The sequence below is a fragment of the Centruroides vittatus genome, unplaced genomic scaffold (assembly GCF_030686945.1).
Source record: "Centruroides vittatus isolate TY-2023 unplaced genomic scaffold, ASM3068694v2 contig_956, whole genome shotgun sequence".
NCBI classification, from domain to species: Eukaryota; Metazoa; Arthropoda; class Arachnida; order Scorpiones; family Buthidae; genus Centruroides; species Centruroides vittatus.
Genome location: NW_027122635.1, coordinates 200264 through 212712, shown reverse-complemented (window position 1 = coordinate 212712; position 12449 = coordinate 200264). Strand labels below are relative to the sequence as shown.

Below are 12449 nucleotides of genomic sequence, written 5' to 3'. Positions count from 1 at the left end.
TGGCAATTAATTTTAAGGAAATGGACTCACTAGTAACTGCATGGAGGGCATGCTTTGACTTACAATAGATCTTAAATTAAGTTTTGATTTTATATTTTGTATAAACTGGGTAGTTTTTAGAATTGTTATCTAGTTTGAAGAACCTTGTTTAAACACAACATTGAGCATGCAAATATTTTCACAATATTCAAAACTTTTAAATTTTTGTTTTAGAAAGAACAAAAATTTTTAAAACATGCATTCTATTAGTTCTAAACCTGATGACTGTTAAAAACGGAGGAAAACATTTGTTTTTTGTTTAATTAAATCTAATTCATGCTGGTTGTCTGTAATTATGTATTTTATAATTAAAGATGTTATTACTTGCTTAATTTGTTTAATTTTTGTTTATGCTGTAGAATGTAAACAACAATGTAAAAATTAATTTATTTTATATTAATTAAAGTAACATTTGTATACAATTTAAATTACTACTAAGTAATTTTCAAGTTAGAAGACAACATTAAAACATTAACATTACATTCTTCATGTAATGTTAATGTTTTCTAAACAGTAACTGGATGAATAAAAGTGTTTTGGCATCCTGTTCTGTGCATTCAATAATAGTTAAAAGTTATGCAACATTAAAAATATATACTCATAATATATTATAAAACTAAGTTATTTATCTTATTTCTATTAAAATTTGAATATACAGGGTGCATAGGAAAGTCCTTTAACCAGAAAATTCTTGTGAACGAAGAGAGCTACAACTATGCAAGTGAGGTAACGGTATAGTAAAGTGACTACGCCCGACCTAATGCAAATGACAGCAGTGCCCCTAGTGGCGAAATTTGGAAGATAGGCAGTGCAAATTGAAAACAAAACAGAAAGAGCAAACTTTCCAATTAGAAAGTTTTAGAACATCAATTAATTAGTACGAAACAACACGTGGTTCACACGGATAAGATAAATTGTCACCTGTACACCCAAAAATGTTCAAAAGTGATGCATGCCATTTTGTGTAAACGTTTGAAAGGAATAGCCATAGGTATGAAGGAATATGCACAATTTATTGCATAAAATATGTACTTAACGTCAATACAGTTTGATAACATGGCATGTATCATGAGCAATGGTGAACTTTTCGAACATACTCGACATTAACTTGTTATCACTGTGTGACAGTTTGCCTTTCCATTGTTTTTTGTGTGATGTTATCAAACTATATTGACGTAAGTACGTATTTTATGCAATAAATTGTGCATATTTCTTCATACCTATGGCTATTCCTTTCAAACATTTACACAAAATGGTATGCATCGCTTTCGAACATTTTTGGGTATACAAGCGACAATTTATCTTATCCGTGTGAACCACATGTCGTTTTGTACTAATTAACTGATGTTCTAAAACTTTCTAATTAGAAAGTTTGCTCTATCTGTTTTCGTTTTCAATTTGCACTGCCTATCTTCCAAATTTTGCCACTAGGGCACTGCTGTCGTTTGCATTAGGTCAGGTGTAGTCACTTTACTACACTGTTACCTCACTTGCATAGCTGTAGCTTTCTTTGTTCGCAAGAATTTTCCGGTTAAAGGGACTTTCCTATGCACCCTGTATAAGAGTTAAGAATAAAATTATTTTACTTATTATTACTGAGAATTCATTAAAAATATTTCAATTAGAAAACTTACCATAATTGTTCTTGCTGGTAAATGATGTCTTGTAAAGAAGTCATCATCTTTGATACCATTAAAATTTCCACAAAGTCCACAAACTTTTTTTCTGTATTTCTGAGGAACTTGAATTTCAATAGTTTGAGATGATTTCCATAATAATTTGATTCCATGTGTAGTAGTAACAGTTATTATTACATGGTTTTCATAGTCCAGAATTATGTTTAAAAATGTGTCAAAATATGGTAATTTAATAGATTCTCCATTGATAAGAATTTTTCCAGATGGGAAAATCTGAACTTCTGTACAATGTATATAAACATATATAATTTTCTCTTTGTTTTCAAAACTTAAATCTTCATATCTGATACTGAATTCTCCATCGACACAATCATCCACAATAGTATAACGACAACTTCCAGAAAAATTATAAATAAAATTATCAAATGTCATAAATTGGTAATTCTGTATTTTACATGATGTTTCTGAAAGAAAAAAAAAAAAATTATTTCATATTGTGTGTTTATACATATATAAGATATATAAAATAATTATTAATGAAAAGTGTAATAGTAATATTGAATATAATTCAGTATAGTCCTCAATTATACAGATATTGTTACCTTGTCAATGGCATAGAGTTCTATATGAAATCCAGTAAAATAATAACAACTTTTGATACGTTACTTTACAATGTCTGATCAAACAGGACTTAAAAAAAATTTTTGAATTTAAACATTACATTTGATAGCATGTATCATGTTCAAATATATTTGTAAAACTGGAGATGGTTGTTTAAGACAACCAAAAACATTCTTTTTTTTTTGTTTTCACATTAAAGTTTAAGTTTTTAAAGTGCTGGAATTGTAGTTTTTTGTGTGTTCAAGAAAACACTCAGTTCTGTAAGGTAGTATGGCCGCCAGCACCAGAGATCCTGAACACTGTCTGGCAACACTTCTAACGAGTTGTTGCCTGGCAACTGATATAAAAGAAAAAGCGTGTGAAAGTTTGTTAGAGATTTTGCTGGATGTTGTCTGAGGATGTAGACGATGGCTCTGATCTTATTTTAATAAAGTTTTTTGTTACTGTTCGTGTGTGATTGCTTAGCGTCAGTATTTAAAGATCAGTAGGCTTGAATGCCGAAGTGATGACCCAAACGCGATCCAATTAATGAACTACCTGGACTTTCGACTGAATTGGATATCGAACAACTCTGTGTCTATGAAGGAACTTTTTTTTAACAGGACATGCAGGTATGATCAGTTTCTGAGCCATAAATTCAATAAGAAGACTAGGAGTACATGACTCAGGCTAAGCCTAATCCAAGACCATCCCGTGCTTTCCTTGTAACCACAGTTAGGTGCCCGGAATGGCAGAACAGAATGAGTTGGAAATCGGATGTGTACAGACAAAAATGCCTATCTTCACTAAAACCAACATCAAATTATTTTTTGTGCAGCTAGACGTGGCTTTTGCCATTAATAAGATTACAAGTGAGAACACTAAGTACAACTATCTAATCAATTCCCTGGACATGGAGATTCTATCTAATGTCAATGATTTAGTATTTGACCGTCCAGCCGAGGCCCCATTTTCTAAACTCAAAGATTGACTCCTCGAAATTTTTCAAAACTCTGCTGCTAAAGAGGCTAAAATTCTGCTTGAAGATCTGGCATTAGGAGATGAGAAACCCAGCGTGTTTTACTCCGTAAAATGAGGGAGCTTTCAGCGGGCAAGATTACCAAAGAATTTCTTAGAAACTTGTGGCTCCAACGTCTTCCCCAAAATATTCAGACAGTCCTGGCTGTTAGTGGCGATGAACTAGACAAGCTAGCCATCCTTGCCGACAAGGTTTGCCAAACTTACAGAACCAACCCAACTGGCCAGCTTAGAAGCCAACTTAGAAGCCAAAAATTCTGCAATCAAAATCTTGAACTGCAGATTTTAGAACTCACAAGGAAGGTTGCAGAACTTAATGTATCACGTACTGCTCACCCCTGTCATCATAGTAGAGAGAAAAACTGACATGACCTGAATTCGAGGTACCACATTAGTTCACGCTCTTGAGGAAGAAGTCTCAGTCATCAGGGATATTGTTACTACCACGATAAGTTTGGATCAGCTGCTAGGAAATGTTGTTCACTGTGTTCCTTCGACCGAGCTGCTGATCAGGGAAATGAGCGCAGCCAGCCAGCCACAGTAACAGCCTGTGGGTCCAGCCTGGCTCCAAAATATAGCCATTTGTTTGAAACAACAAAACTGGCCTAAATTGATTCGGGAGCAGATTTATTGATCATTCCCAACTGCACTAAGAATCAGCCTACAAAGGTTGAATTGTATGCTGCCAACGATTCTAAAATCTCAATGTATGGAACAAAAGTGCTAGAAGTTGACATCAACTTAAGACGTTCTTTCACCATAGTTGACGCGCAGAAGCCGATAATTGGTGCAGACTTTTTGGCCAGCTTTGGACTCATTCCCGACATCAGAAACAGATTACTGGTTGACCCGACTTCCCTTACTACACAAGGAAGATATTATATGGGACCACCTACTTCAGTCAAAACTATAATCAGCAATTTTTCATTTTTGAGTTAGCCCCACTCTGTGTACTTCTGGATTTGTCACTGTGACTGTACATATGGTTTGATATTGGAAGCATTTGTAGTATTAGAATTTACTTTTATCAAATTACTCAAGATCTTGAATCTCAAATATTTCCTAGTATTCATGGATAGTATTTGTCCATCTCTAATTTCTTTATATCTACTTTTTGCAATTTTTTTCAATTTCTATTTTTCATTTTTTTATTTTTGAAGATTTGAGATAACATTTATAAAAAGTATAATATACATTAAAAGAATTTCAATATTTATATTATAATTCTTCAGGATCTGAAACTTATATTCCATTAATAATAATGAAATGTAAGCTACAATTATAAATGTGATTAATAATTGTAACTTACACCAAAGAACAATACACTGAGATAGCTTTGTTTAAATATCTGTTTACAAAAAACTATTTGACAATTCAACTTGATATTTTACATTCATTTATAAAAAAGAAGTGACCTTAAAATATGAGAAAATATCTGACCTACTACCACCATCTACAAGTCAGGCTGCAAACTTTTCAAATCACACGTATATGCTGCAGAGAGTATTAAATATTTCTTCAGATATAAATATTTATGTGTGATCAAATAAACCTTAGTCTAAATACTGTATAAAACAGTTTTTGTCTCAGGAGAGGATGTTAACTTTTTAAGTTCAAGAAGAGATGATATAATATTATTATTAAAATTAATTTTAATAATAATGTTACAGTCAAAACCCTTTTTAGTTAGAATGCGATTTAACTAGTTGAAACTAGTTAAAATGCATTCTAACTAAAAACTGGTTTTGACTGCAACATATAGAGTGATTCGGGGTAAGATGGTAAGCGGAGGAAGATGCCTACTTTTTGATATTTTCAAACGGTGACGTCAGATATTGTCATGTGTTTGTATGATGAATCGTTGGGCCAATATTGAGTGCGGAAACCTGTAGTTGGCTACCGTTACCTCATTTTCTACATCCGAGAAGAATAAAAGCAAGATAAGAATGAAGTTTTTGTTGTGAAATGTTTCTAGAATCATTTTAAAACTAAAAGTTAAAATAGAATTTATTAAAAATTGTGAAAAGCAATTAATGTGTGATGTAGTTAAGGTTCTGAAGTTTCTATTGTGAGCTACCGCCGATCCCAATCGGACACGCTAGAACACGTGACTCCGCCAGGCATCTTACCCCGACAAATGGGAAAGGTGCCACATTTTTGTTGGGGTAACATGCCTATTTTTTGTTAATTGAATTCCAATATGACTATTTTTAATAAATTTTTGTTTTCTCGTTTTATTGCAGGATATGCATAGAAATTACATAAGGACTTCTCGAAAAAGGTTTCTGGACTGAAAAGAGCTTTCAGCTAGCTATAGAGCACGTTAGAACGGGCGGAAACTTAACAATACTTATACTGCGCTGTTACACTTACTATGAAGTACTTTGTACTACATATGCAATAAATTAAATTTGGTTAAGATATTCGAAAATTAATTTTATGCAATTATATTTGTTATCTTACCCTAATGGCATTTGGCATCTTACCCGGATACTTGGGGTGAGATGCCTAAAATGCCAGACAGTAAAAAAGTCGTCATTGCAAACACGATATACAATTATTTTTCATATACTCCAAACTTTTATTTGAAAAACATGCTCAAGGATATGATATTTTCGTTAGAGGCCTCCAAAACCCAAATTATTGTTATAATTTCCTTCATTAGCAAAATGTTAGGCATCTTCCCCTGAATCACTATACATAACTTTATTTATTGCTCCCAAACATATTTATGTAGCTAAAATTAGTTTTAACTAATGTTAAAAGTTAAAACTAGTTTTATCTAAAATCAACACATGTACAGCAGTAAATTAACTAGACAAAACCCATTTTTTCTAGTTAAAACTAGAATTTACTGCTAGTCAAAAATGAATTTGAGTTAAAACTAGTTTTAACTAGACAAAACGGGTTTTAACAAAGATATCCAGTATAAACTAGTTTTAATTAGTTAAAACATGTTCTAAACTAAAAACGGGTTTTGACTGTAACAATAATACATAATAATATATGTAAATCTTTATAGTCACCTTCTATACATTCATAACAGCATTTTCCTGGGATTAGCATCTTTGTTTCATTCTGTAAAAAAAATATTTATTTCTTTTTTAAATTGATACAAAATTTAATTGTTTATAATAATACTTAATAAAATTTAAAACTTTACTACTAAAATTTTTACATAATATTAACTAATAAAATTTTATTCCAACTTCAATGTGACATAATTTAGGAAACAGGAGGAAAATTCAATTTGTATTCACAAGTAAACTTTAATTAAGGATTTTAAATATGTTTGGAATTTAAATGTAAAAAATATTTTCTTTTCTTCACAAAAAGTATGTAATGAATTTCTATTTAAATTTAGATAAAGATTGTTTGTTTATTAATTCTGCATTTAAGCATTTTATCAAATTATTTTGTTTCCTGTTATAAATCTAAATATGCAATAAATTTTAAAAAAATATTTAATACTTTATAAATTTTATTGGCTCTTGAATTCCTGATTATCACATTATTACAAAATTATAATGTAAGAACTCATAAGAAATCAAAATTTTGTCAAGAAGATAAAATTAAGAATAGTAATTGTAAAATGAAAAGATTAAATCTTTGAAACATATCATAGTGACTTGCATTCTTATATTATTAAAATTTGCTTAAATAAGTTTGGCCTTATAGGTAGATGATCAGAGCAGTAATCAACTGCAGAATATATTTAAGTGGAGGACATTGACTTCTCTGAGCTAATGTAAAGCATTGAGATATTTAATGTTTTATTAAACACATTCTGCACATATAAACTAATATATATATCTGTAAGTATGAAAATGTTTGAGAAATTTGTATGTCAGATGGCTCTATTTAAGTAGTATTTATAATTGTTAATCATATTTTCATTGAAATAGCTTTTTAACTTTTAAACAATAATAAAAGTTTTAAAGACCATTCTATGCATTTTTGTTGTTCACACAGATTAGTGATTTTTGTAAATACCAGTAAATTATTTTATATACAGCTTATTGTCATTGCTATGGTTCTATTTATAGCTTTTATGAATTATTAAAGATCTGGAAAGAGAATTTATTTTCTAGTAAGTTCCTAAGAAAGAAAATGTTATATGCTAATATTTAATTCATCATTAACAACGATTATTTCAAGACAGAAGTTTTAAACATGACAATCTTTTCTTCAAAGGTTTCAGCAATTCAGAAATGATAAAGTGACTCTAGCTTTTATTACAATATTCTTAATGTCAATGTGAAGAAATTAAATATTTCTCCGTTTGATATTGACATGGCTAATATTGAAATATAATTGCTGGACTTAACAAGCAAAGACTTATGTAGCTCCAAATCTGTATATCTTGATACTAAGATAAAAGAACTGGAAAAAGAAAAATGCAATCTGATTTCATAGCTCAAGAAGACTGCTATAAAAGACCTACATAAGACAGATTCAATGATTTTTAATACTTGGAATAGACTTCTGGATTCATATCATGAGTTGTAAAAATTTGCATATGGTGTCCTCAGTATCTTTGGATCTATGTATTCATGTGGGCAATTGTATTCTAACACGAATTGCATTAAATGTAAATTGATGTACCAAATTACTGATGCTAACTTGGAATCATGTCTTAAATTAAAAATGACTAATTACAAATTTGACATACAGAAACTATCTAAGGGAATGCAAGTTCATTGTTCACACTGATTAAAATCAATGAGAGAAAATTAAAACCAATTTTTGTGTAATGTTTTCTTCATTTAATAAAGATATAATTAATATTATAACAAGTTATAATATTACTTTAAATTTTCCTTATTTGTAAAAATATATTTATGGCTCTGGAATGATTTTTAAATTGTTGTGAGGGACAGATCTGACTCTTCAGTCTCAAAACTTTGCCAACCGCTGCGCTATATAATAAATAAATCCATTAAATTAGAACTACATTTATTAAAATGTTATAAATTAAGAATAAATTCTGTTTAACTTGAGTTTTGATCTTCAAATACAATTAAAATTGTTTATAAGTTATTAGTGTAAATTAAACAATAAATCTTAAGAATTAATTAAATTAATATTAATTTTAATTGACTTTTAACTTACTTCCAAACATGTTACTTCTGAACATGGTCTTTTCATGCATGTTATATCACCTTTATCACATTTACAGTTTTCACAGCCTACTGGCCAAACTTCTCCATCCTAAAAATTATACAAACAAATATAATTAAGATTTTTTAAAAACAAAATAATTTTTTGAAATACCTACTCTCTGATGGTTTATTATTGTATTACTAAATATATTTATATACTTATTTTTTATAAAAATAATTTATTATTAGTTTATTTAACAATTTAGAATAAAATATATTTACATTTACTTTTAAAGTAAACATACTTACTAAATATATATGTTTATTATTTGTACAGTAACTGGTATCTGAAAAAAGAAATTAATAATGTAATTTATACATAAACAGAAATATACAACTTCAAAAGCATTTATGCATTACAGTATTTTAAAAATAAATTATTTTAATTTTTTTACATTATTAGTAATTAATTTGAATAATAATAAATATACATAAATACCAGAAAACTAGCAAAAAAATTTATATTGGAGGTCACTGTTTGATGCTGAACATGAAAACTGAAAAACATTAATATACAATTCAGAAGAGGTTCTCCACAATGATGCTAGCAATATGCTGTTTTGCTGATGACAACATTCAAGTTAAGTTTGATAACACCCATATATTACACCACTGTAACAACCCATCCAACCTGAAGTATTTGAATGAATCAAAATATTCAAGGCCTTCAAAAGGAATATGGTACTCCTCACTTTACGACCTATCTGCTTAATGACCGCTTGCACTTACGAACAATAGAGTTTCGACCTGCAATTTGGGGAATTCCCTTTCTCAGCTTGAGTGTCGGTCAGTGGCGAATGGTGACATGCACTCTAAGCGTACTATAATAGGCTTGCGCATACTATAATGGTCTTATAGTACTAAAATAGGCTATTAGCGTACTATAATAGTCTTTTTATGAATAAATTTGAAGTTTGTTGCATAATTTGTATAATTTTACAATGATCCTATATTTCCAATGCAAGCTCCTTGCTTATTGACCAATTCGCTTAACGATGTAGTCGTTGGAACAGAACTCGATCGTAAAGTGAGGAGTACTTGTATAAAGAGATGGACTCTCTTTTGAATGCATGGTGAGCATTCTATGACCTCCTATAAGTCTTGTATTAAGATATATAGGTTTTATTTAACAAAAACAAATGCTAGAACTGAAACTCATTGAAATCAAGTACACAAGAAGCTTTTCTCTTTCCAGAAAAATATATATATAAACAAACAAATGTTTTTGACCTGATTTATAGGCCTACATCAAATTCACTTACATTCTGAATAAAAATACTTGATTAGGCTTTATTTAGTATATTGTAAAATCTTTTATTCTTTAAATTGTTATATATTGTAATATGTGGATTGAAGCATGATGTTAATACAGTAGAGCATCAATTATCTGACCTCCGATCAACCGTCACATTGGTTAACTGACCGCGTTCTAGTTGGCAAATTCAAATGTCTGCTAGTGATGTGGCGCTACAATATTTGGTTATGTCTTGGTTACTTTAATATTATTTTTGTTAAATTTTTGCATGTTTTAGCTGGCAGCACTGGCTCGACCATGAAAGGTAGGCTAGTATTTAAACCAGGCCTAATACATTATACTAATAATGTATTTTTTCATACTTTTCGGTTATCCGACTTTTCAGTTATCCGACCAACCCCAGTCCCCCAATTAAGTCGGATAATCGATGCTCTACTGTATTGCATTGTACCATACATGCACACATTTCAGGACGATTTCATTTTTTAAATTTGTAAGATGTTCTATTTTTAGAACACACATTCAATTTACATGGTACAATCCAAAAGTTCGGGGACTGCAGTAATCTATGACAACAAAAGCATGTATTTCAAGTTACAGCGTATGAAATGGATTCTACCAAACCACCTCTATGTGTTCAGGTTAATTTCACCCATGTCATGTGATTAAACTGCGAGCACTGCTGTTTTTTTCCAGAGATAGTTACCTTTGTTCTGCGATGTAATAAAAGTGGAGTTTCAAGAACAACCTCCAACATTTCGACTTTACCGTGGTAGAATCACCATACACCTTTCTTAGCAATTTTAAAGTCTCCGTAGGTGTTTTACCTAAATGCTGACAAAATTTAATGTTGGAGGTTGTTCTTGAAACTCCACTTTTATTACGCCGCAGAACAAAGGTAACTATCTCTGAAAAAAAAAACAGCAGTGCTCGCGGTTTAATCACATGACATGAGTGAAATTAACCTGAACACATAGAGGTGGTTTGGTAGAATCCATTTCATATGCTGTAACTTCAAATACATGCTTCTGTTGTCATAGATTACTGCAGTCTCCAAACTTTTGGATCGTACCACGTATATGTGCTTTCTTCTAATCTGAAGATGAACATTTAAAACAGAGGAAAATGTTTGTTTTGTTTTAATATATTCATTTTTTGCTAGTTTTTTGTATCTATGTGTATTTATTATTATTTCTTATTAAATTAAACCGGGTATTATCATAGAAATTTGCAACTTCTTTAGTAGTTATGCTATGTGCATCTCTGTCCAACTTGTTCTTCCAAATCTATTTTAATTTGGATCATATAACTGTACAAGTTACTTGCCATTAATTCAAAATTAATTTCTTGTTATAATTTTAGCACAATGTGATGGGTTAATCATTCACTTTTAAGCCAAACTGTATAATTTAGGTAATTGAAAATTAGTTTAACTACAAACTGAAAATAATTTGGCCTTTAGATATATACTTTATTATCAAAATCAGGCTTTGTTTTATTGTGTAGTTATATATATATATTTAATTTTCATGTTATTTTATAATTTAATACAATCAACTAAATAAGAATATCTCCGAATAAATTAAAAATCTGAAAAATGAAAAAATTACATAACTGTTTAATATATTACATATTAAATAACACAACATATTATTACACAACGTCAAGACATTAAATATGATGTTGAAACTTTAAATATATGGGAGTTAAATAAAATCAATATATGATATCAGATAAAAAGAATTCTAATACTACACTATAGTTCATATAGATTATAGAAATCTTTATAAGATTATTATATAAAGAACTGAATCAATAATTCAATAATTAATGTTAAAAAAATTATAACCTATGCATGTAACTTGATCTTCAGTTAGTTTCATTCCATTTGGACAAGAGCACATAAATGATCCTATAACATTTGTGCAAAAATGACTGCAATTTCCATTGTTATTTACACACTCATCAATGTCTGAAATAAAATAATTTTTATTCATTAATGCAACAAGATTTAAAAACATGACTTTTTTAACATTAAAGAACAAAAGAGAATTTCTCTATATTTAACAAATATAAACAATCATTGACTTTTTAACAACTTGCTCTTTTGTACACAATACTTTAATTTGCTTAACTCGTTTCTGTATGCCAAATTTGTCTTTTGTATATTTTTAGTTGACCAAAAACATTTTCATTTATGAAAATTAATTTTTATTGTTTGTTTAGTAGTGCCCAAGCACTATGTTTATTCATTTTTTCGTTTATTCTGTATTCCACATGTCATGTCGTGTTTTTGATTGTATTATTTCGTTTCATTCCGTGGTATCATACTGTAAATGGGTGTTAGCTGTCATAATTGTTTATTGGTCGATAACCAAGACCACGTGTTTACATGTCATACCCAATGGCGGTAGGTATAAAAGTACCAACTCTCGTCCAATTCGATGTATTCTGGTTCCTTCTTCGAGTTGGTTCAACAGTTAAGGTCATGTAGGAGCACCCATTCAGACAAAAGAAAAAATAACACGAGTGTATTTGGAATGAAGAAATAGATATTCAGTTCCATCATATTGAATATGTTTGACATCTATGAAATAAGTGCAAGAGACGACAAAAGAAACATCGAAGGACTTAAGTAAGACCATTATTTTCGTCGTCATATTTGATTATTGTGTTCTTTTGCGAAACATGTGTAAAAATCATATGTAATCTACATAT

General features: G+C 29.9%; 1 protein-coding gene across 1 annotated transcript in view; it reads right to left on the bottom strand.

The window, feature by feature from the left end:
- Nucleotides 1–12449, bottom strand: part of LOC136985251 (sushi, von Willebrand factor type A, EGF and pentraxin domain-containing protein 1-like) — a 170256-nt gene that overhangs the window by 17209 nt on the left and 140598 nt on the right. The window contains 5 exon segments of the mRNA XM_067282503.1: nt 1674–2140; nt 6341–6392; nt 8427–8525; nt 8726–8763; nt 11581–11703. Of these exon segments, the coding sequence (XP_067138604.1) occupies nt 1674–2140; nt 6341–6392; nt 8427–8525; nt 8726–8763; nt 11581–11703 (779 nt within the window).